General features: G+C 39.0%; 1 protein-coding gene across 1 annotated transcript in view; it reads left to right on the top strand.

Annotated features, from left to right (window-relative positions):
- The window catches only part of LOC136866185 (mediator of RNA polymerase II transcription subunit 25), a 370,114-nt gene that overhangs the window by 324,833 nt on the left and 20,722 nt on the right, over nucleotides 1-24,559 (top strand). Inside the window, exons 15-16 of the mRNA XM_067142927.2 lie at nucleotides 7,054-7,140; nucleotides 13,004-13,231. Of these exons, the coding sequence (XP_066999028.2) occupies nucleotides 7,054-7,140; nucleotides 13,004-13,231 (315 nt within the window). The remainder of the gene's footprint in view (nucleotides 1-7,053; nucleotides 7,141-13,003; nucleotides 13,232-24,559) is intronic.

Raw genomic sequence — 24,559 nt, forward strand, 5'->3', positions numbered from 1 at the left:
TATTAAATATTCTCATTTCCTTAATTTATATTTTAAAATTAGCTGTTGTGTATTCATCATTGACAGGTTAGTTTTTAATTGCTGCAAAGTAGAGTGGCAGAAAAAAGAGTGAGAGAGAAAACGCTTCGACTAACAATGATAGTCAGTAGTTATTGTTAAGTTTTTGTGCTTAGGACGTACTAGGCTATCCTATTTTGTTTTCTTTTGATTACAATATTATGCCAAAACACCCTTTCCTCCTTTTATAATTCATTCATCCCCCTTGTTCCTTCATGTTTTTCTTTTCATTTTGACAAGTATCTTCGCTGTCTTCCTTATCAATTTGAGGTAATAACAATGCAGGTTTGCAATTTATAAAAATACTCATTGCAACAACTATTACCATCCCCAGTTCATAACCATGACCACTGAACAGTACTTCCACATCTAAATTCATGAATATCTCCATTATTATACCTGATACAGTACAAATGCATCAGATATAAAAGTTTGGAAATTGTATTCTAACTTTTGTTATGCATGTATTTCAGATAGAAGTAATATTTCTGTAGATATTTCAAGTTTGCAAAAAATGTAATAATTGTGAATATCTCCATTATTATGGCTTAAAGGCATGAAACATGAATGATTGGAAATTTTATTTTACCCCACTCTTATTTTTTCATTGGTTTTTTAGACAGCTCATATTAATGGAGTGATCTTGTTCCCCTTAACATTGCTACACTACTGTATAATTATCAAATAATATATAGCCTAGCTTGCTTAAGGATAGGTTACCTAGGAGAATAGTGGACTCTGTTATGGAGGGTAAGAGAAGTAGAGATAGACGAAGACGACGATGGTTAGACTCGGTTTCTAACGATATAAAGATAAGAGGTATAGAACTAAATGAGGCCACAACACTAGTTGCAAATCGAGGATTGTGGCGACGTTTAGTAAATTCACAGAGGCTTGCAGACTGAACGCTGAAAGGCATAACAGTCTATAATGATGATGTATGTATGTATGTATGTATGTATGTATGTATGTATGTATGTATGTATGTATGTATGTATGTATGTATGTACATAGCCTAGCACACACATTTTGCCTATCCCTAAACTACCATATTTTGAGAAATTGTGTTAAGCTGCTTTCTTATGATGTTGACACAAAGACAGACAGACAGACACACAGATGAAAATTGAACCGAACCTACTTTTGACTTTTCTGTATTATGCAATCCCAGAGAAAAATAAAGTGTGAGGAAAAATTCAGAGTGTATTTAGAGAGAGTGAGAGAGATTCCAAACCAATATTAAAATAAAGAATCATAAATACAGAATTTGATATACCCGTTTGGTTTGCTTATTTTTAAATGTACTGTATGTATACTTTTTCAGTAGATCTGATCAATACATTCTACACTTACTGGCATCTCTTGGTAAGAGCACAAAATGTATAATTTTTATGACAAATTTTGAGTTCTTTCATGACCTGGGAAGAGTTGTATGATCATCTTGAGACACTGGCAAAAAAAAAAAAAAAAAAAAAAGAGGGTGTGATGTGAACATCTGCTTTCCACCCCCTAATTCTCTGAATTTCTACATACATGTTAAACTGAGCAACTCAGTGGAAGGTAGGCATTCAACCCCAGTGAGAAATCAGGTCGGTAATCGGATATGTTTTGGAGGTCGGTGGAAAGCAACGGGAAACCACTACTGAAATCTTCCCTGGAAGTTCATGGGAATAGCCTCTATGTAAATGGAGGTGAAAATCATGACTGGATCTACTGAAATACAGATAATGGTAATTATTGGGATGTACCACTATAGTCTGAAATGAAACATTCTTCACACCTTTGCAGAGATTAAAAAATAAAAATAAAAATGCAGAGAGAGAGAGAGAAACGGTGTGTCTTTCCTGCCTACTGTATGCTCCAAGGAAACAAACTCATAAAATAGTCTACAGATTGGTTTATGTTGTTGGCTGTGTATATTGCCATAGTCTTATGCTCTGTGGAGGCTTTACTGGTGTAAATATTACTTGCATTAAGCTGAAATGTTGTCATTTTACTTTATTTGCCCCAAAATGCCCTTAGGCAGAAAATTTCTGACCCAGATATCCAATCCATTATGTAGTTTTTAAAATGTTTTTTTTACTATGCAACATTGTGGTGCTGTCGTATTCTGTTTAACCACATTTAAAACTGATTCAGGAAAGATATACAGCTGTTCCTTTCTCCATCAGGTAGGTTTAGTTTTGAGTTCTCAGCCCGAAGGTTGGTTGGATTTGTAACAACTCCATCAGATTTCACAGACAACCTAGGCATCACTGTAGAGGCATAGTAGGGAAATGAGACTGATGTTATTTCCCATTCCTTTTTCACTACAGTGACAGTATTATAGGCCTCGTGTATCGTAAATTTAACAAAACGCTGTTTTAGTAATATTGTATAGTTCTCATGCAAGCAGCAATATTGCACTGCTATTCTCATGTCTTTGGCTGTGACCAAAATAGCTGGTGGTGGTACAAACAAGTAATCATCCTCTCTTATCTCTGATCAGAGGATAAAAATGAAGGTATCAGAGAGAGGGCTCTGTGGTTCCAAACTCACACTTTATAGTTGAAAACCCCTTGGGGTTTGGTCATCCCATACGACAGTCAGTGATACTTTAGATGTATGAGCAACCTCCCAAAAGAAAGGTTATGGTATACATTTATAAATACTGTACACTCATTTTCATAAAAAATAGAACACCTTGAAAGACTAGAGATAGGGAGTTTCTATTCACAGGACATGTTCATTAGTATGTTTTGGAGAAACGATTAGCATTTCAGTCACCTTGGTTCAGTATGTGTCCTGTTGCTTAGTAGGCACTGGGTCCTCCATGGGTGCTGGTAACTTGTTCCATGCGTGATGGCATCGACGCGTATAAGGCACGAATGGCATCCTGGGGTATAGCCATCCATGCTCCATCCACCTGGTTCCACAGTTCATCGTTGGTGGTTGGCATTGGGTCAAAGTGCCGCACCTGTCATTTCACCATATCCCCACACATTCTTCATTGGCGACAAGTACAGTGATTGGGCGTGCCAGGGCAACAGTCTGACATCCTGTGACAACAAGGAGGCTCGTGTTCATGCAGCAACATGTGGCTGTGCATTGTCCTGCTGAAATATGGTATCTGGGGTGTCGTGCAGAAAGGGTATGGCTACGGGTCGCAGGATGTCATTCATGTAGGTCAACTAGTCACAGTGCTCTGGACACGCACCAACTGCGATTTGTGGTTGTACCCAATAGCACCCCGCACCATAAGGCCTTGAGTTGGTGCTGTATGTCGTGTGCAAATATGGTCAGTGTGATGCCTCTCCCCCTGTTGTCTGCGGTGAACCAAAATGCGGCCATCATTTTCAAACAAACAGAACCTGGACTCGTCTGAAAACACTATTTGCTGCCATTCCTGTCTCCAGTGCCATTGTTCCATACACCATTGCCATCTAGCATGTTTATGCACTTTAATCAAAGGTAGGCGGAGAAGTGGACGACGCACAGGTAATCCAGACCATAATAAACAGCGACGGACTGTCACTCCTGATAGTGTACGATGTGTTACACTGTTCCACAGTTGTGCCAGAACCGAGGACGCAGATCTGTCCTGCAATGCCATTTGGACGAGGCGTTGATCTTCTTTGGGTGGGGGTGGGGGGTTTGGGTGGTGCGACCAGACCCGCCTCATCGTGTTCTACGGCCTTCTGTGAACCATTCTGTACACACCTGTTGCACTGCCGACACACTTCGTCCCACATGAGCAGCAATTTCCCGGAGGGATGCATCATGTTCTCTCATGCCAATAATGTGCCCTCTTTCAAACTCACTCATTTGACGGTACAGTTCTCAAATATGTCTGCGAGGCATCCTGCATGACTGCTGTAGTCATACTGATCCATTACTTTCGCTTTATAGTGACACCAAGAGCCGCAGGCACATTTTACCAATGCGTGGTGGTGCGCCGATATATCGATGTGGACCTTGAATCTTAGGGCGGACATGGTTCAAATGCTAATCATTTCTTCAGAACATACTAATGCAAATGTCCTGTGAATATGAACTTCCTACCTCTAGTCTTTCAAGGTGTTCTGTTTTTTATGAACATGAGTGTATTACATAATAGTTAATATATAACACACCATGCACTGTGTTCTTCATTTGTATTGTATTTTTTTCACTCACTCTGTATGACAATAGAATTGAGGCATTTGTCTAACTGTGGAACAAGCTTTTCGATGCCACTCTTGTAAATTGTGGTGTCCTGACCATTGAGCCAGCCATTCACCGCTGTTCTGGCATTATCATCACTTTGAAATCTCTGCCGCCCCACCAAGATGTTCTTTTAAATCTGAAAAGAGGTAAAAATCACTTCCCTCCCCTGCCAGCTGTTGAGAGTTTGCCACTCTACTGACAGTTAACTGCTGTCACTCTCCCATTTCAAAATATGGAGCACCATTGTGCAACACTACAATAACTAATCACACTTTCGCCGTAGACTTCTGCCAACCGACAATGAATTTTCACAGCTAGCATATTCTTTATGGTGAGAAATCGAACAACAGCATGAACTTCCTCCTTGTATCCTGCTTCCTGCTCCGGTTCAACTTTTGTCACCAGGATGGCAGGGCACAGTACTACCAACTAATATACAGAAACACCACTTGAAACATAAACAAAGTTCTGCTGTAGTTTCAATCAGTATGGCATCACATTTACAGATGAGAAACATCTTTTAAACTTACTTTTGGTATGCCCCTTATATTCTACCACCCATAGGGAGAACCATATTAGCTTATGGATATGTCTGTTGACTGTTTACTAGAGACACGCACACACAGACACACACACCCACATACTGAGTTTGCTCTGACGAGATGAATGTCAAAGCTACCTTATTGCTGGCATGCACATTACGTGTACTTGAGAGAATATTATGAATACTATGTGATTACTGGGGTCCAGATTCCTTTCCTTGTAGACAACTGAAAATGTTTGCAAATTGTGGTTCATTTGACATATTTTTACATATTCTTAGTAATATTACATAATTTTACATATACTGTGAAGAATGTAACATTTTTGTACATATCTAGGTACTTAATAAAAAAATTTAAGAATTGTGTCAGCTCCATATTTTCAGACTGTAGTAAAATAATTGGTGAATTTCATCTCTTATATAATATATTTAATTTGTTAAAATTATCTTTAAGATTCATTTAAAAATGGGGTATTTAACCCGTTCTCTGTGAAAGACAGTATGTCCAAGTGCCTCAACTGCATGCAATAATACTAATTGTTTCACAGAATCTGGGATGGGTAGGTGCCTTTCATTGGTCAGAATTTCTAGCAAACTCCATGCAGTCTTGAAATGAAATATAGGTTATTCAATTTTCTTCTCTGTTTGCAAGATCATTATTGGCGAGCAAGAAGAACTCCCAGATGATAATTCACCCAACAAGTTTTATCTTTTAAAATATGCACTGGTGACTTTCTGCAATGTTGAATGGTCCTTCTCAGCCTACAAGCGCCAAAACATTACATGGAGAGGTACTTGGTGACACACTGCGCATCTTTAAAAAAGACGCCGTGCGCATCACAATAAAAAAAAATGTTGCTGTACTGATTGTGTTACTTAAGGGGGGTTTAAAGACAGACTAACTGAATTTAGTAACATTTATTTTTATCATTTTCACTGTAAAAAGGGTAACAGGAAATTAGCTACAATAATACATTGTGTAATATACTCTGCGATTGACGGTGGATAACATTATTTTTAAATATTTGAAATATTTTGATTATGCCTTTAATTTTATTAATCTTTCTTTCTTTCTTTCTTTCTTTCTTTCTTTCTTTCTTTCTTAATCTGTTTACCCTCCAGGGTTGGTTTTTCTCTCGGCGAGGGATCCCGCTTCTACTGCCTCAAGGGCAGTGTCCTGGAGCGTGAGATTTTGGGTCGGGGGATGAACTGGGGGGGAGGACCAGTACCTCGCCCAAGTGGCCTCACCTGCTGTACTGAATAGGGGCCTCGTGGGGGTATGGGAAGATTGGAAGGGATAGATGAGGAAGAGGGACAGAAGTGCCCATGGCCTTAATTTAGGTACCATCCTGGCATTTGCCTGGAGGGGAAGTGGAAAACCACAGAGAACCACTTCGAGGAAGGGATGAGAATGGAATCAAAGCCCCCCTTTACTCAGTTGACCTCCCAAGGCTGAGAGGACGCCATTCCAGCCCTTGTACCACTTTTCAAATTTCGTGGCATAGCCAGGAATTGAACCCAGGGCTCCGACGGTGACAGCTAATTACACTAATCACTATACCACAAAGGTGGACTTGATTATTTAATACTGTCAAAATTTAGATATCAGTAGACTAGGTATATGAATTACGTAAAGCATCAACGATGACTTTGTCATAAAATATGGAGGTATTTTAAACAATTTTACTATGTCATAATAAGAGGATTATACAAACGTTTTTGTCAATTTTGTGCATTAATACTATTACATGTTTTATGATTATTACATATTTTGCTGATATTTACTACATTTTTGCACTTTTATATTACATAATAATCCGGGCGAGTGATCACCGGTCTCACACATTAGTGTACGCCTATGAGATGAAAACTTTCTGATTGATTCAGAAATGCACAGCGGGATAAAGCAAAGTGTAAATTTGAACTTCATCAAGAAAATGAACGTTGAGATTCAGATAAGAGTGGTGTGCAGTGTACATCTTTTGCTTGAAATCTTGTTTTAGATTCCCCTCGATTTGCTCATTGCTATTGATCTGTACAATAACCTGCTCATCTCTAAAACAGGGTGAGTCTGATATTTTCTGTTGTATATATATATTGATCATTTCATGATCTTAAGGTGTACTTTTATTTATAATATATAGTGCTGCAGGCCACTCATTTATTTACTTCAGTTTCCTTATTTAAAGGTGAATGTTAACCAGATATATATATAATTTTTTTTTTTTTTGCATTAATACTAATCCATTGTTTGTATATTTGTACAGATTATAAGTCATATGAAGATCCAGCAGCTTCAGCAGAATCTGGAGCATGCTCAACAGCAGGAAATGCAATATAAGGCCCAATTGGAGGTGAGTATTTCCTACCTTATAAAGTATTATTTGTTCTGGTGTTCATTTGAATTCACCTGCATTTTGTTCCATGAATTACTTATGGGCTGTACATTAGAGCTTCTTGATTTGAAAGATTTAAGCAGAAATGTAAGAAATATTGCTGCTGAAGGAGATTTTGAGGTTGTGGTCCAGAACATTTAATCTGATACATTTGTGATTATTTTAACACTACTTGAAATTAGTAAACAGAGTTATGGGAGTGGTTTATTTTTGATACCTACATAATTTGGAATGTAACAGGACCAAGACAGGGAAAAGAGCTGTTATCATTGTTGTTCATAATGGTAATGGATGAAATTGTGAGCTGAATGTGTTAATTGGTTTAGACAAGATGATAGAGTAACAGTGCGAGGATGCAGGAGCTGTGAATTATATCACAGTTCAAGAGGATGAAGTGCAGTTAAACAAATGAAAGTGGGAAAGGTAGCAGGAATGGACGAATTATGTGTGAAAATAACACCAGAAAGACCTGTTGGTCTATATTGACTGTATAGGCTATTTAGAGGTATGTAAAGAAAAATCTGTGCCAGATGACTGGAGTAAGAGAATAATAATATAATAGAATTGAGTAGAGTCCCACTAATTCAAACTATTTGGGTCCAGGCCAGTTCATATTGGCAAATTTTTGGATGATAAGAATTTTGTTCCGAAATCCAGTGTTGCGCCCCAACTACAAAGACAAGAATAACTGATTTTGTAGAGAGACACAAATGGTGACTGATATTAGTGGACCATTGTGATTTATTCATTTCTGTGTAAACAAACTCTATAAAACCCTCATTAACTTTGTTACATTATTTTCTTTGATATTATTTTATATTTATTTCATACATCAGTAATAAAAATATAAATCATTTTTGCTCAAAAATACATGTTTTTCATTTCATTACAACTTTAGCACTTAAATGTTTAGTTTTGATTAACTATGTGAAAAGGGTGGCTAGAATGTATGTTTTAATTATTGAGGAATCACACTCATATCACAAGTAGCAAAAATATTTTAAAGGAAACTTCACAGGAAAATGATGAGAAAGATGGTAAGAAGATGTGCAGTATGGCTTTAGAAATGGAAGATCAACACTAGACCCCAGCTCTTCAGTATGGGATAGCTGATGGAAAAGGAATGGGAATGTGGAAGAGAAATGAGGTTGGCATTCCTTAATGTAGACAAGGCATACAAAAGCATCACCATACCAAAAGTATTGGAAGTCGTGAAGCAGTAAGGGTTTGTGAAACAAATGATTGAATAAGTGGAACAGTGTACAGCAATTGTCGCAGTAGTATCCAGAACTCTGTGAGTAGGACAGAATGGTTTCAAAATGTAATAGAGTAAGAAAGGGAAGTGTGCTGTTACTATCCACAGAAAGCTGTAGATGATTGATGTTGTTTTCAGATGACATAGTGTGGGGAACAAATGGAGATGAAGTACGAGGTCTGTTGTACATGTTGAGTGAGTATATTGGTTATTATGGAATGAAAATAAGCATAGAGAAAAGCAAGACATTGGTGTTGACTAGAGGAGGAAAAGAAAGTAAAGTTACTGTAAAAATTGAGGAATAAGATCTTGAAATTGTGGAAAGTTTCAAGTACTTGGAAAGTGAACTCATGTAGGATTGGATATAGAGATCAATAAAAGAATACAGTGACATTCATTTTACCATAGTGCGAGGAACTTGATCTGAAAGAAGGAAGTGTAGAGGTATTATGTGTAAGGTGTACAAAGGGCACTAGGGAAGTTTTGCAATACGTAAAAACTGTTGGCTGGACACCCCTGTTATGGTGAGGGATGAAAAGAGGGATGAAAACCAGTCTAGAAGACAGCAAGGCGTGCGTGACCTTCACAACATTTGTTACCAGGCAGTGGGATTGAAAGCAAGGTAAGATGTCAGTGTGGTCTAAAGGTGAATCGTAATTTATGAGCTTCATATCTGTGATTCACACAAATGCAAAGAGGAGTAGAATTCCACCTAATCAATACTTGTTTATTATTGTTATTAAAAATACAGGACCGGTTTTGACCCACCCAGCTGAACATACATATGCATATAACACATCGTGCAATTGCAAACTTTACCGTATCTTAAGAGGAATGTCATGTGACGGTAACATGTCAGGTTGTACTCATGAGTAGGGCATTCATCAAATTGGAAGTTGAGTATATGTTATCATGCGTGAATGCGCATCTATGAGAAGTGAATATTCCTAAACTTAAAACTAACTGATAAGTATTCATAAAATAAAAACAACATATGCGTAAAAAACTTCCATGCTTGTGAATGTTTGAGTTTATGGCTTGCACTGTTTCTTAGTTCTTCAGTTTGACTGCTGTAATTAAGTCTTGTTGTCCACAACTGTGCATTATATTAAAAACTCAACAGCTTAAATTGTGATATGAGTTACACTTTAAAAAATACCAATATCTTGTTTAAAAGATGTTTTGTCGCCATGTGTACACGAAGGGCAAGATGCACTTCACATCTATAAAAGGCAAAATATTGAAGTAGTGTGGATTCAGTTGAGGCTTGGACGGAAGTGTAGAAATTGCAGCTTGCCGTATATAGAATCCAATTCTTTACATGAAAAGATGAGTCATGATGTCCTGTGCCATATTAAGTAAGGTTGTATGGCATTAAACCAGAGTGGTGGCTCCTTCCTTTTTGTAGTTGTGTGATAGTGTGAGGATTATTACTATTGTGGTCCTCAGGTTGTATATGGTGTGGGAGCACGTTGTGTACAATAGCAATAATCCTCACGCTATCACACAACTACAGAAAGGAAGGAGCCACCACTCTGGTTTAATGCCATACAACCTTACTTAATACGGCTCAGGACATCATGACTCATCTTTTAATGTAAACAGTTTGATTTTGTGTATGCCAAGCTGCAATTTTTACACTTCCATCCATGTCTCAACTGAATCCACACTACTTCAATATTTTGCCTTTTAGAGATGTAAAGTGTTTCTTACCCTTCGTGTATATATGGTGACAAAAAATATTTTAAACAAGATATTGGTATTTTAAAGTGTAACTCATATCACAATTTAAGCTATTGAATTTTTAATATAATGCACATTTGTGGACAACAAGACTTATTTACAGCAGTCAAACTAAAGAACTAAGAAACAGTGCAAGCCATAAACTCAACATTCACAAGCATGGAAGTGTTTTAAGCATATGTTGTTTTTATTTTATGAATAATTATAAGTTAGTTTTAGGTTTAGGAATACTCACTTCTCATAGATGCGCATTCACTCATGATAACATGTACTAAACTTCAAATTGGCTAATGTTTGCAATTGCACGATGTGTTATATGTATGTTCAGCTGATGATGACCCACTAGGGTCAAAACCGGTCCTGTATTTTTAATAACAATAATAAACAAGTATTGATTAGGTGGAATTCTCCTCCTCTTTGCATTTGTCTAAGGTGAATATCGCGCAATTATCCGCTACAATTTTGCTCGTGGATTAACTGTTGACCAGTGCCTGGAGGAAATGACTCCTGTGCTGGGGAAAGACTGTCCACATCGGACAACAATTTTCCGCTGGTACAAAGAGTTTCAGAGGGGAAATTTTGGGGTTGAAGATGATCCTCGTTCTTGGCGACCGTTTGAATCAGTGACTGAAGAAAACATTGAAGCTGTGAGGAAAATGTTGCAGCAAGAGAGGCGGTTGACATATCGGCAAGTAGAAGAGACCCTCCACATTCCTGCACCAGCTATTCATTCAATTCCACACGACCATCTCCATGTTAGAAAGGTTTGTTCCCTTTGGGTGCCCCATTCACTTTCAGAGGAACAAAGGGCGCATTGAGTGAAACGATGCCGAGAAATGCTTAAACAGTTTGAAAATGAGACTTCGTGTAATGTCAATAGCATCGTTAAAGGTAACGAAACTTGGCTTTATTATTACGATGTCCCAACAAAATTCCAGAACAAGGTGTGGCTGTTTGAAGATGAGGGTACTCCTGTGACTATTCGAAAGTCACTCAGGTTGTGCTAGAAACACAAAGGACAGTTACTGCGAAGTGATACAGTGAGACTTGCCTGCCTCAGGTCATCCAGGCTCTCAAGCAGCTCCGTCCAAGGTCACGGCTCAACACTTGGCTCTTGCATCACAGCAATGCTCCAGCACATCGTGCTAATGTAACAATGGATTTTCTTGCCAGATCAGGGTTGAGTGTGCTTGATCACCCTCCGTACAGTCCTGATCTTGCCCCATATGACTTCGCACTCTTCCCAGAAGTGAAGATGAAGCTGAAAGGGACGCATTTTGCATCCGATGAGGAGCTTCTGGCAGCACGGGATCAAGAGTGTGAAAATTTAACCGAAGAAAATTGGCATAGTTGGTTCAGTGACTGGTTTCGACATATGGTGAAGTGTATTGAGTGTGGTGGAAATTATTTTGAAAAAGTCTAAAGCGTTCACTCACATTGCAAAACTTTCCTAGTGCCCTTTGTACTATTGCTCCATACTGATATATGCAGCAGAGACCTGGACATTGATGGAAAGACAGGAGAGTAAAATCCATGGCAGTGAGATGAGATTTTCTAGATAATAAAACAGTTCTTGGATAGAGGAATATAGGAATGTGCCAGTAAATGTACTAACCCAGCTGAAGCTGGGAGATGATCATGGTGGTGGTGATTAATATACATTTGCTGTACCATGTGCATTGTCTTGTTCTTACAAGTTTCCAAATGTATTCTAAGTGTGAAAGATTATGTGGGAAAACACTTTTCTCCATGGCAATGTTGTTCTCCCTCCCTTATATAAGGTAGGGCATGACAGGTGACTGACATCATCTGTTGCTTCTCACTAAGGTGAGCAGTGTTGCTTCATTCACCACAAGAACACCCTATAGCTCACAAAGAACCATCCACCAGATCTGGCTCCCTGTGACTTTAAAAAAGGATGAACTAAAGAGAACCTGAGAGTTCATTAGTTCAGAAGCTTTAAAAAAAATTGAGCTAAAGAGAAACTGAGAGTTAATTGGTTCAGAAGCCCGGTAGAATCTCCCCAATTCCTACAAAGAAAAATTGTAAAGAAAAACTGAAGGTCCATTGGTTCGGAAGCCTAAAATTGAAGAGATAGGTGTCGTCTCTGAAATTGCATGGCACTGTCGTTTCCATGATTGTCTCTGGAGGATGCAAGTTTGTATCGAGTATGGTGAAGACTACTTGAAAAGGAAATACACTTTGTTGATGAGTTACGACTTTTCTCTTAATGGTATACAGAAAATTAGTAGCCCTTGTATTTGTAGACTGTGGTCTGTAATCTTAGAAGAAAGCTCATAACCAAAAATATTGAAAACTAATTGGGTAGCTGTTGTACATTTGCAGTGAGAAATTCTTACTTCAAGTTTATTATACAGATTTCCTTCTGTTCTAGTGGACTGGAGATATCAACCAAATAGAAATGCTTGTTTCATTATTTGAACAGTTGTGTTTTTTCTGAGGAAGTGGAGTCTTTGTTAACTGTCCATGTTTGATAGTTCATGTTTTCATATGGCATAGATTAAAAACGAACATGACTAACAAGTATTTCATCACGTACTGGCCACAGAAAATTGTTTTATTTTTATGTTGCTTGCTGAGATGCAGGCCTAAGTTTAAACATATTGTTACTACTACTACTACTACTACTACTACTACTACTACTACTACTACTACTACTACTACTTTGGGTTGATGAAAAATCTTAATCATATGTGCAGTTCTTAGCTGTGACTTTAGTAAGGCTACAGAAGTCGTATCTCTGGGCTTAATTCTTTCATCATAGCAAACTTCACTGTAAGATTTATTTTCTCTCCAATACAGGAACAGCAAAAGCAGCCTAGAGCCCAGCTACAGCAGCAGCTCTTTCAGCAGCAACAGCAGCAACAACAGCAACAGCAGCAGCAACAACAACAGCAACAGCAACGTCAAATGAATCCCCAGAATATGCAGCCTAACCAACAGCAACAGCAACCAAATCAACAGCAACAGCAAAGGCTCATGCGACCTGGTATACCCAATAACCCTGGTTTACGACATTTACTGCAACAGGTTTGTTTGACGGTGCACAGTTGATTATATCTGTTTATTTAGAAAGAGAAAAGTGTATTACTTTTGTTCTCCTTCTTACTCCTTGCTTTATAGACTGATGTAACTGTTGATAAACCTATCATTATGCCCTTAAAGCAACCACCACCACCACCAACGCCACCACCACCATACATGTGTCTATGCTAGCTTTTACCTGCAGCTGTGTATGCATGGAATTGGTTTTTGTGCCCATTACTAGAAATGATAAACCCTGGAAATTATATCAAAATATAGTTGGTTGCTTTTGAGAAAGAGTGGAATCTATTTTGGGTTAGTTGAGCTTCCCGCTCTTCTTCCATTTCCTGGAGATGCCTTAATTTTTCTTTCCATGCATTTCAAGTATTTTGGAATAACTGGAATTTTCTTTTCAGCATGGTATCAATACTGATAACCACAAAGTTTATTCAAGGAAGCTTACATAGACAACCCAGTCCACTTAGTAATAATAATGTAATTGTGATGAGTTTCATGACAACAACACTGGGTGAGTTAGCCATGCAGTTAGTGGCATGCAGCTGTGAGCTTGAATCGGGACGATAGTGGGTTCGAACCCCACTGTTGGCAGCCCTGAGTATGTTTTCCGTTTCTCATTTTCACACCAGGCAAATGCTGGGGCTGTACCGTAATTAAGGCTACGGCCGCTTCCGTCCCATTCCTAGGCCATTCCTATTAAATTGTTGCAATGAGACCTATTTGTGTCGGTGCAACGTAAAGCAAATTAAAAAAAAAAAATTAACATTCATCACAACATAGAAAACACTAATAAACAACAATACACAAGAACATAAGGATTCTTAAAAATAAAGGAGCATTCAAATTGATAATGTCTCCATAAAAACATTCTTTGAACATCTAATAACAATAAATATTTGCTGCAGAATTCAAAGTTAAAAACTGTGTACAAACATGAATAGGTAATCTTTAACATCTCTGTTAACCATGTATAAATCCAGTTGAAAAACAATATAATGGAATGGAAGCTTAATGAGCAAGAAGTCTACTATAAAATCCAAATCAGTTTAGTAACTGAATGCAGTGAAACCTTGTTAGTGCGTTCCTAACATGGAAAAAGTTGTGAAATTCCTTACTAATGAAGACAAAATTAAAATCTGTTGGAAAGTGGACTGGCATCTGCATCTTAAAGTGCGCAAAGGTCATGAATTTTGAAACCCCCACCTTCAAGTTGGTTGAAGTTTTGTCAGATTCAAAATGCCAGCCAAAGTCATTCTTTGCAGTCACACATGGTCAAGTGTACCGGGAACCTCCAATTCATTGTCCAAGAGTGTGATCACAAAATAATGTTTAATAACACACAGGTGTGAAATAAAAGGCTCCTACTAACATTTGTTTTAGAAACAATATGATCTTGAATAATACCAGTACTTTGATATTTCTATTGGTTCCCATGCACATGTGCTGGTGCTTTTCACACCTGTCAGTGCACTGTTGTTAGTTTATAAGCCCCATCAGAAAAGGTTTCCATATTTGTTCTCTCATGTTTTTCAGACCTTTTAATACTTTCCTGTCATCTTTAAAAATGGTAGGTCCACTATAGTTTTCACCGTATCTGTGGATACACTATGTAAAATACCCTCATGTCAGAAAAAATCATATCTAGTGTTACCTTGTACTTGTTGGATAGTTTTTATTTGTATACTCAGTAGTATGTTTTCTCGCCTAACGCGTTCTTTTTCCATGTCCCCTGCAGAAATGTATTACCAAGATTTTACTGTTTCATTATTGGAAAGGAACAAACAAGTGTCGAATCATCTATAGAGAGAAAGAGAACACATGGTGAACTTGTCAGGGGCTGAAAAGAGGTGTAGAAGTAGGACTGACGAGAAGAGAGCCTGAGGGCCTATCTTTCTGAAGACAGCAGTTTGTGAAGATGTGGAGATTGTTATTTTCTTTTGTGTTTTTATATTTGTCCTTGTCTCGTCTTGTCTCTTCCCACACTGACCTGTCATTGTATTTGTCGTACTGTGTGTTCCTTATCTTGTTTCTCTCTCCATATACATAGGTAGAGTCATAAGTCGTGGCAACTAGTTTTTTCTCGTGAACAGTAGACAACACGGAAAATCTAAGATTGCATTTGGAAACATACGGTATGTACTTGCGCATGATGCCACTAGATGGTGTATGTAAACAACAGTGTGGGTCTAAGCATGGCCCCAAGTTCAATGTGTGAGTGAGAGCGTCACAAAATGGAAGTCAACAAGCAGGAGCAACGATCGTATATTAAAATAGCAGTTCTCCTTGGCAGTCAAGTGAATGGCGTTGTCAGGGGTCATCACGGAGACACAAGGTTTGACAAAATCAGTCACCCAATAAGGTTACGGTAATCCTGGCATACGATGTTCAAGGTGTTCTTGTGTGTCATCCAGTGCGTGAGGGGCACACTTTCAATGCAGTTTGTTACAATTCCTTTTTGTTGTACCAGTTGCGCCGTGCAGTGCGAACCAAATGTCCAGATCTTTTAGACAATGCCATAATCCTACACGATAACGCGACAGCTCACACAGCAGTCATTGTTCAGCATCACTTACAACGGTGGGGAAGGGAGGTTCTTCCACACCCGCCTTATTCACCTGATCTGAGCCCATGTGACTATGATGTAATCTCCAAAGTCAAAAAGCCATTACATGGACAACGGTTTGCTAACAAAGAGGACATCGTAACAGCATGTGGGAGAGAGGTGTCACATGTTAGCGATACACATGCAGCGAGTGGTATTCAGCGCCTGCCCCACCGCTGGCAATGCACAGTGGAAACCTTGGGTGATTATTTCGAAGGTCTGTAACCAGTGGAGACCTGTCCTTTGTACATAGTCTTGTGTATTTGCTGTCTATACCATAACAAAACAATGTTTACCAATGGCCTGTGTTCTGTCACTTTCCCACGAGAATCTCCTGAAGTCAGAATTTGTCTTCAGGCACTATGCATAAGTACATGCCCTATATTTCCAAATGCATATCGTAGATTTTCTGTGTTGCCTCTTGTTCGCAAGAAAAAAAAATAGTTTCCATGACTTATGACTCGACTTTCGTATGTATTTATCAGATCAAAAATTAGATGGATGGCTTTTCCGGCGTTTGCTCTATTAACCAGCGTTTCGTCTTAGGTCTGACACTAGACTCTTCAGAGTGGGATGTGTCGTATGTATACCGAGTGGTCCAGCAGCCCCTTGCGATCCAGTTTTATGCATCCCTTCATATTTACTACAATTCTGAAAGACATAGGTCCCTCTCCCTAAACCGGGGTAATATAACGATATGTGTGTTTACGGGCTAGAAAACGGCAGGATTCGTGAGTGCCACTATTCATTCATAGTGGGTACCTCGAATGAACCCGTAAAACAAGTATAGATACGCAGAACACGTACTTTAAAACAGGTGGTGGACACACGGACCAGGAGCATGGTTCTGTCTAGGTTGGGAAATGAGCGCCATAGGTCAAGTGTCAAAGTAGCTCACACGGTAAGTGGGCGGGGAGATGTGTGATAGTGGACAATGCTCAAGGTAGGAGGTTCGAATTCCACATCAGAATTTTTTTAACAGCCGGTTACCTGGGATGTGGTAAGGTTGCATACTTGATAGCTTCCAAGGACTGATATGTTTATTTGACCCTGTAAAAGACCGTATGTATCGGTGCATTGGGTATGGTGCTGGGTTAGACGAGGATGAGGAGATGATGGTGTGTAGCCATTTAGCTACATTGTACATGTCCCAAGCTTCGTAGACCACAGGTAGGGCAAAGTATGCCCCATTGGAACGATAACAACATGTGATGGCAGGTAAGTATGTAGCTGCGCAAACTCACCTCCTTCGAAGCATTTCCCACACAAAGTTTATTCACTGCCTCGAGATGTATTCCAGCGATGAGTATGTGGATATGTTACTTATCTATCACGAAGCTAGACAGAATGCATACCAGGCACAATACCTACACCAAGTACGCTATCCGGATAGACGTCAACCGACGGGCATGACATTTTGGAGTGTGGAAAGAAGTCTGCGGGAAGGACACGGCCTATTCGAGATCATCCCGTGACGTCTGCTGACAATGAAGGGGTCGTGTTTGACGGTATTCAGCGTTACTCTCATACTATCACACGGGCCATTGCACAGGAGACGAACATCAGCCGAGCGTCTGTTGTGCAGATATTGAGTACCCACCGGTTTCACCCGTACTATCTGCACTTACACCAGAAGCTCCATGGTCATGATTACGATGCCCGGGTGGTGTTCTGTCATTGGATCCAGATACTGCTTTTCTAGCTACTCTCTCATTTACAGACGCAGCACGTTTCCACAATGGAACCGTTAATCGCCATAATATGCATTACTGGATTGTGGATAATCCCCATTGGGTGCGACAGACAGCTTTTCAGGTTTAGTGGGGCGTGAATGTATGGTGTGGAATAATGGTTCCCTATTTCTTTGAGGGTCATCTGACCTGCCAACGCTATCTGCGGTTTCAGATGAACTACCACTGTTTTTGGAACATGTGGACTCCTTGGCCGCTACAGGATGTGGTTTCAACATGACAGAGCTCCACCGCATGCGGCGGTGGTCATCTGGAACCATCTCCATGTGGCGTATCCTGATAAATGGATAGGAAGGGGAGGACCTGACCCGCCAGATCGCATGATCTTACACTCCTTAATTTTTTTTTCTGTGGGACCATATAAAACAACTGGTGTGTGCACAGGAGCCGGCCAGTCCTCATCAGCGAGGCATGCCGATCCCTTTCGCCAGAACCGAGCTCGATAGCTGCAGTCGCTTACGTGCGGCCAGTATCCAGTAATCGGGAGATAGTGGGTTCAAGCCCCACTGTCGGCAGCCCTGAAGATGATTTTCCGTGGTTTCCCATTTTCACACCAGGCAAATGCCGGGGCTGTACCTTAATTAAGGCCATGGCTGCTTCCTTCCACTTACTAGGCCTTTCCTATCCCATCGTCGCCATAAGACATGTGTGTTGGTGCGACGTTAAGCAAATAGCAATAAAATAAATAACCTTTTGCCAGAGATGTTGCAACAGGCCAGGCGGTCCATACAACATCGCGGAAAACTCTGTATTGTTCACGGAGGTCGTCAGTTCGAGCATGTGCTGCGTTAAATGACGTGGATAACTGAAATACTCTTAAATGTTGCCTAGCCTCTATCAACCCAGTTCCATAACAATGGCCCGTATCAGGGGAAAATTAACAAATCAGTCTGTGAAAAATACCGTTATTAAGTATAAAACCTTGCCACATCCCAGGCGACTGGCTTGAAAAAAATACTTGCATGGGACTTTAACCTTCTAACCCTCCAGCACTGTCAAATATCACACGTCCTACTGCGTGCTAGCAATGTGAGTTAGTGTGACACTTGAGCTGCGGCATCCACTTCCCAGCCTATACTAGCCACAGGCCATCATCTCCACATCTTTATCCAACCCAGCACTATACCCAATGCAACGATACTCGTACATACGGTCTTTTACAGGGTCAAGTAAACAAATCAGTCCTTGGAAGCTATCAAGTATGCAACCTTTACCACATCCCAAGCAACTGGCTGTTAAAAATTATTCTTATGTGGTATTCGAACTTCCTACCTCTAGCACTGTCCACTATCACATATCTCCCCACTCACTTGCCGTGTGAGCTACTGTGACACTTAACGTATGGCGCCCACGTCCCAGGCTATACAGTACCGTGCTCCTGGTCTGTGCCTCCACCTCCTATTTTAAAGTATGTGTTCTGCGTATCTATATTTGTTTTACAGGTTCATTCGGGGTACCCATTATGAATTAATAGTTGCGCTCATGATTCCTGCTGTCTTCTAGCCCGTAAACACACATCTCGTTATATTACTCCGGTTTAGGGAGAGGGACTGATGTATTTCAGAATTGTAGTAAATGTGAAGGGATGCTTAAAACTGGATCACAAGGGGCTGGTGGACCACCCGGTATATAGATACGATTTAGTAATTAAATAGGTAATCAGAAGTATGGCTTAAGAAAGGACTTTTGTGATTGATAAATGCATGGTGGGTGATAAATTTCATATTATTCTGAATTGAACAGCAATATAATGTAAAACAAGAGCTAAAAGGTTTCCATCTATTCAATATTTATTTATTGTAACCTAAACAGGTTACATATTTTTGAAACTAGTTTCAGTCCTGCTAGAGACCATCATCTGTCAAAATCATAAAGTTAAGGCAAGACATGCATTATAATCGATAAAATTTATTAAATCTGAGTGTGTTGTCGACATTCGATACAAGACAGATAAAGAGTTGAATGATTAGCACTCATCGCGATCACACGTGTTCTAGTGCAAGTTCTCAAGGTTCTCTTCCAGTTTGAAGAATGCACCTCCCAAAAGACCAGGTCAGACACTTAAAATACTAGCACGTGAAGAATCTTCTTGAATTCAGTTCAGCTGAAACAAGTGTGAACAGAATAATGTTGATGGGAAAGTGTCATCTTATCTTTTCATATAATATTAACAACTTCAGCAGACAAACTACTTTGGATTTTACGTCATCTTTTAACCAAATTAACATACAACTGTCGAAGCGACATAACACCACAAGCCCTACTCAACCTCGCACATTTTCCTTTTGGCTTTTAATACCAGAAGCTACAACCACATTTACCAGCTAATAATAAAAATAGCTACGTTTCTGACAAGTACTTGTACTCATTCTTAAGTGCTTCAAGAAGTTTGTTGTCTTATCTTTTGGATTTAAATTTTACTACCACTAAGAGTGACTTTTATCCTAAATATTAAGCTATTATAAGCTCTTTACGCCATCTCCAGAATAAGGCACCATATTTACCAGATTTCATTTCAACGCAGCAATTTACGTATTCTTTTTGAGCTAACTACTTGTTACCACATTTAAAAAACAAGACATTCGTAAAGATCTACAATAAGGATTGATTATAAGATTCTGTCATAAGAGTACGTATAACTACTATATTCTACTTGCTGGTCATTTTATACACATTTGTACCTAAAACAGTATCCTGTTATTTATATTTTAGACGTATAAGAAGAATCAGGATCCTGATCTATCTTTCTTTCCGGTATGAGCTTTTTAGACTGATGATGCCCTCATTATGGGTGAAACATGTCCCTATATCTAATATTTTAAGAACTACCATATTTACTTGTGTACTAGACCCCCTCGCGTATTAGACTCCCCTGGCTTTTCGAGACTAAGAATATGAAAAAAATAAATCTCGCATATAAGACCCCCCCCAACGTAATTCGTCAGAGAAGAACAACAATTCCGCTTTGAAGCGGGTACAAGTCTTATTGCAGCTCTGATGACATTGCACAAATTTGTGAATAGTTTCATCTGTTCGACCTACGCAGTGAAAACGCGTCGAATACATGCGGTACATCTGTGTTTCGTAGTTAAGAAATGTCCGCCTCTGTAGCGTAGATCTACTGCAGCTCTGATGACGTCGCTCAAATAGGTGAACAGGCCTAGCTTCGTGTCCGACCCGCGCATTGCAAGCATGTATCAGTCATCCTATATGTCTGTGTTTTTTTTTTTTTTTGTTAATAATGTCCGCCAGCGTAATGGTTTGCACAATTAGTGTCTGTTCTCAGGAGTCTGACTTTGATTCCCCGTACCGTACTGCCAGAGATTTAAGTTATGAATGGCATGAAGGTTGATATGCGGTAAAAGTGGTACATGTAACTCCCCTCCACTGGGGGTGTGTCTAAAAAGAGCTGTACCACCTCAGGATGAGGAAACGAGTTTACTTTAGTTGAGAAATATTTGCGCATTCACGGTTATTGCTATTTATACAGCAGGCGAGATCATTAACAAAGTGGTCGTTTATATATTGTAACTTGGGCCAATATAGGTATATATGTGGAGAGAAGTAAGTTTAAAACATGATAAAACCTATCCAATTAAAACAATTGTTTTACTTGCCAACATACGTAACAAATAATAATAATAATTTTATGTCCTCACGTACGTCAACGATTTTCGGAGACACCAAATAAAACATACTAGGGTGTGCGTCATAAAAAGAAGAGACGATGAACGTACAAAATTAAATATGATAATAAAACACATTACCGCCACACCTGTAGATATTCATAAATGCGGTATATGTTCCTGTTATTTATTTTTATCCTATCCGTCGAGGAATTTTTGGCACCATCAGGGCGATAATATACCTAACCTAAACAATGTGGTCTGCCTTATTTCATGAACAGCTGTTTATAAAATCCTGATGTGATAAATGTAGAGAACAAGCATGAAATGTACTTAAAAATAGGGGTCTGCGTTTCAACAGCCGCAGTTATCAAAAGAATGTTTCCAGTTACTATGTATTACATTCGGAAGTACAACTCGTAACATACGCTAGTTATCAGCTGATGGATTGGTACACAGAACACCGGTGTGGCATGCCTTCTACAGACGGCTTTATTCGGAAGGAGTAGCTTCTGGGCTTTATTCGGAAGGAGTAGCTTCTGCTACATATACACACCAACTGGGAATATGAGACCATATCCAGAAACCACTTGGGAATAGATGTACACTGTTTAGATTCTATAGTCGGGAACGAAATGATTTTTAAAAGGTTCAAAAAGACGGGACCTCCTAAGCTCTCGATTGCAGTGCATGGCTCAAAGAGAACAAAAAGAGAATGAAGCATGGCTGACACGACTGACGAGATGGCAGTGAAGATGACGTCACTCGGAATTCCAACACGCCGGTAGCAGGGCAGGAAAGTTGGCGGCGTAAGGCGATAATTCAAATAGAAGCAGTGATCAGGTTTACTGTGTAGTAGGCCTACTGCTGAACTGACAGAAACCAATGACTGACCATTACGTTATTTTGTATCAGTATTTAATATGATAACACGATACCCTTATCCCTTTGTTCTACGGGGTCGAGTATGAAGTGAGACGAATCTTCGTAGCGAGTTTTTTACAGCCGTATGCCCTTCCTGACGTCAACCTCACCTGAGGAATTAATGAGATGTAACGAATGACGTAATATGAGTAACTAAAACAGACTTTTATATGTACCTTAGGTCTAAAAGTCGTCTTCACCATTTATTGTCTTTTTACATTTAGAAATACTGCCTTCTGAAAATAGCCAGTATACCTAACTTCAGTACATTCTAAGTTTGTTAAATAATACAGTAGTATAGAATGTTTACACATAGAAGTCATGTGTTTGCTGCACAAAATTTTGAGGTTATCACATATTGGAAACCCCTTAACTATTTTTGGCTGTAAAAGTGGGAAAAAAGGGGGTCTAATACGTGAGTAAATACAGTATTTCTTAAATTTAAATAAAAAGCTCTTATGTATTGCACAGGTGGAATTTATAATCTAGTATTATTATTATTATTATTATTATTATTATTATTATTATTATTATTATTATTTGACTTTACATACCACTTAGTCGAGCAGCTCGTCTCCTTTCTCCAAAGTCTTCCCAGCCCAAACTTTGCAGCATTTTTGTAATGCTACTTTTTTGTCGGAAATCGCCCAGAACAAATCGAGCTGCTTTTCTTTGGAATTTTTCCAGTTCTTGACTCAAGTAATCCCAGTGAGGGTCCCATACACTGGAACCATACTCTGGTTGGGGTCTTACCAGAGACTTATACGCCCTCTCCTTTACATCCTTACTACAACACCTAATACCCTCATAACCATGTGCAGAGATCTGTACCCTTTATTTACAATCATATTTATGTGATTACCCCAATGGAGATCTTCCTTTCTTCTTCTTCTTCTTTTATGACCACATAGGATCACTTTGGTCAGTCCGTCGTTCAGGTCTCTTTGAAGGGATTGTTCGGGCTTTGCGGTCCTCCCAGTACTTCTTCAGACGCTCCGATCTTCGTGCCCTTTCCTCAGTTGAAAATATGCGTGTTGTTGGTTTGGTTTGTTTTGTGTAAGGGTAAACGGGAGGTTTGTATTCTTGAGTTTTGTACTCAATTTTATCTTATTTGTGGTGTCTTCTGTTGTAAGGCCTATTTCCTTCAGATCCTCTCTTACTTCTCTGATCCATTTACATCCTGTTGTGGTATTTTTTGAGACAAGATTGTGTTGTACTAGTTGTTTCAGAAGCCTCGAATCCTGCATCCTCATGATATGTCCAAAGAATCCCAGTCTCCTCTTACGCATAGTATCTGTAATGGGTTCTAGCTCTTTGTACACGACTTTGTTAGGTATTGACCACCACTGTCCATCTTTCTGGTATTTTTTGTTGACACAGGTTCTACCAATCCTCCTTTCAATTTTCTGAAGTCTGTCTGTCTTTGATTGTTTATTCAGGTGAAAAAGTGTTTCTGCTGCATATGTAGCTTCCGGTTTTATAACTGTGTTGTAGTGTTTTATTTTTGCATTTATTGATAGACATTTCTTTTTGTAGATATCCCATGTTAATTTTTGGGCTTTAGCTAATCTATTTGTTCTTGTCTGGATTGAAATTTTTTCATTTAGGTTATGTGTTATTATTTCTCCAAGATATTTAAATTGAGTTACTATTTTGATTTTATTACCATTTATGGTAACTTCTTTTAGTTGTGTTGGTTTTTGGGGCATAATTTCTGTTTTTTTCAAATGATATTTTGATCCAATTTTATTTGCAATGTTTTGAAGTTCTGATATCTGGGTTTTTGTTTCTTTTATGTCCACTGCTAGTAATGCTAAATCGTCAGCGAAACCCAGGCAATTTGTTTTGATTTTTCGGCCAATCTTTATTTTGGGGAGACATTTTCTAAACCATTCCCTCATTACCATTTCTAGAGCACAATTAAATAATAGTGGTGAGAGCCCATCTCCCTGCCGTAGTCCAGTTTTAATTTCATATGTCTCAGATGTTTCACCCCTAAACTTCACTTTTGATTTGGTGTTAGAGTCAATTTTATCATGTTTATTAATTTGGGGTGTAGTCCAAGGTGTCTTAAAATTTTGAACAGAGATTCTCTATGGATTCAATCATAAGCTTTCTTGAAATCTACAAATGTTATCAGCATATCTCTATTTCTTCTCCTGTTATAGTCCATTATCAATTTAAGACTCATGATCTGATCAGGACAGCTCCTCCAGGGTCTGAAACCTCCTTGATATCCTCCTAGTTCTTTCTCAAGTTGTAAACTTATCCTATTAAGGATGGTTATTGAAAATATTTTGTATGTTATGTCCAGCAGTGAGATTCCCCTGTAGTTATTAGGGTCAGTTTTGTCTCCTTTTTTGTGCAGTGGGTAAACGAGAGCTGTTGTCCAGTGTTCTGGTAGTTCTTCTTT

This window comes from Anabrus simplex, chromosome 3, assembly GCF_040414725.1.
Source record: "Anabrus simplex isolate iqAnaSimp1 chromosome 3, ASM4041472v1, whole genome shotgun sequence".
NCBI classification, from domain to species: Eukaryota; Metazoa; Arthropoda; class Insecta; order Orthoptera; family Tettigoniidae; genus Anabrus; species Anabrus simplex.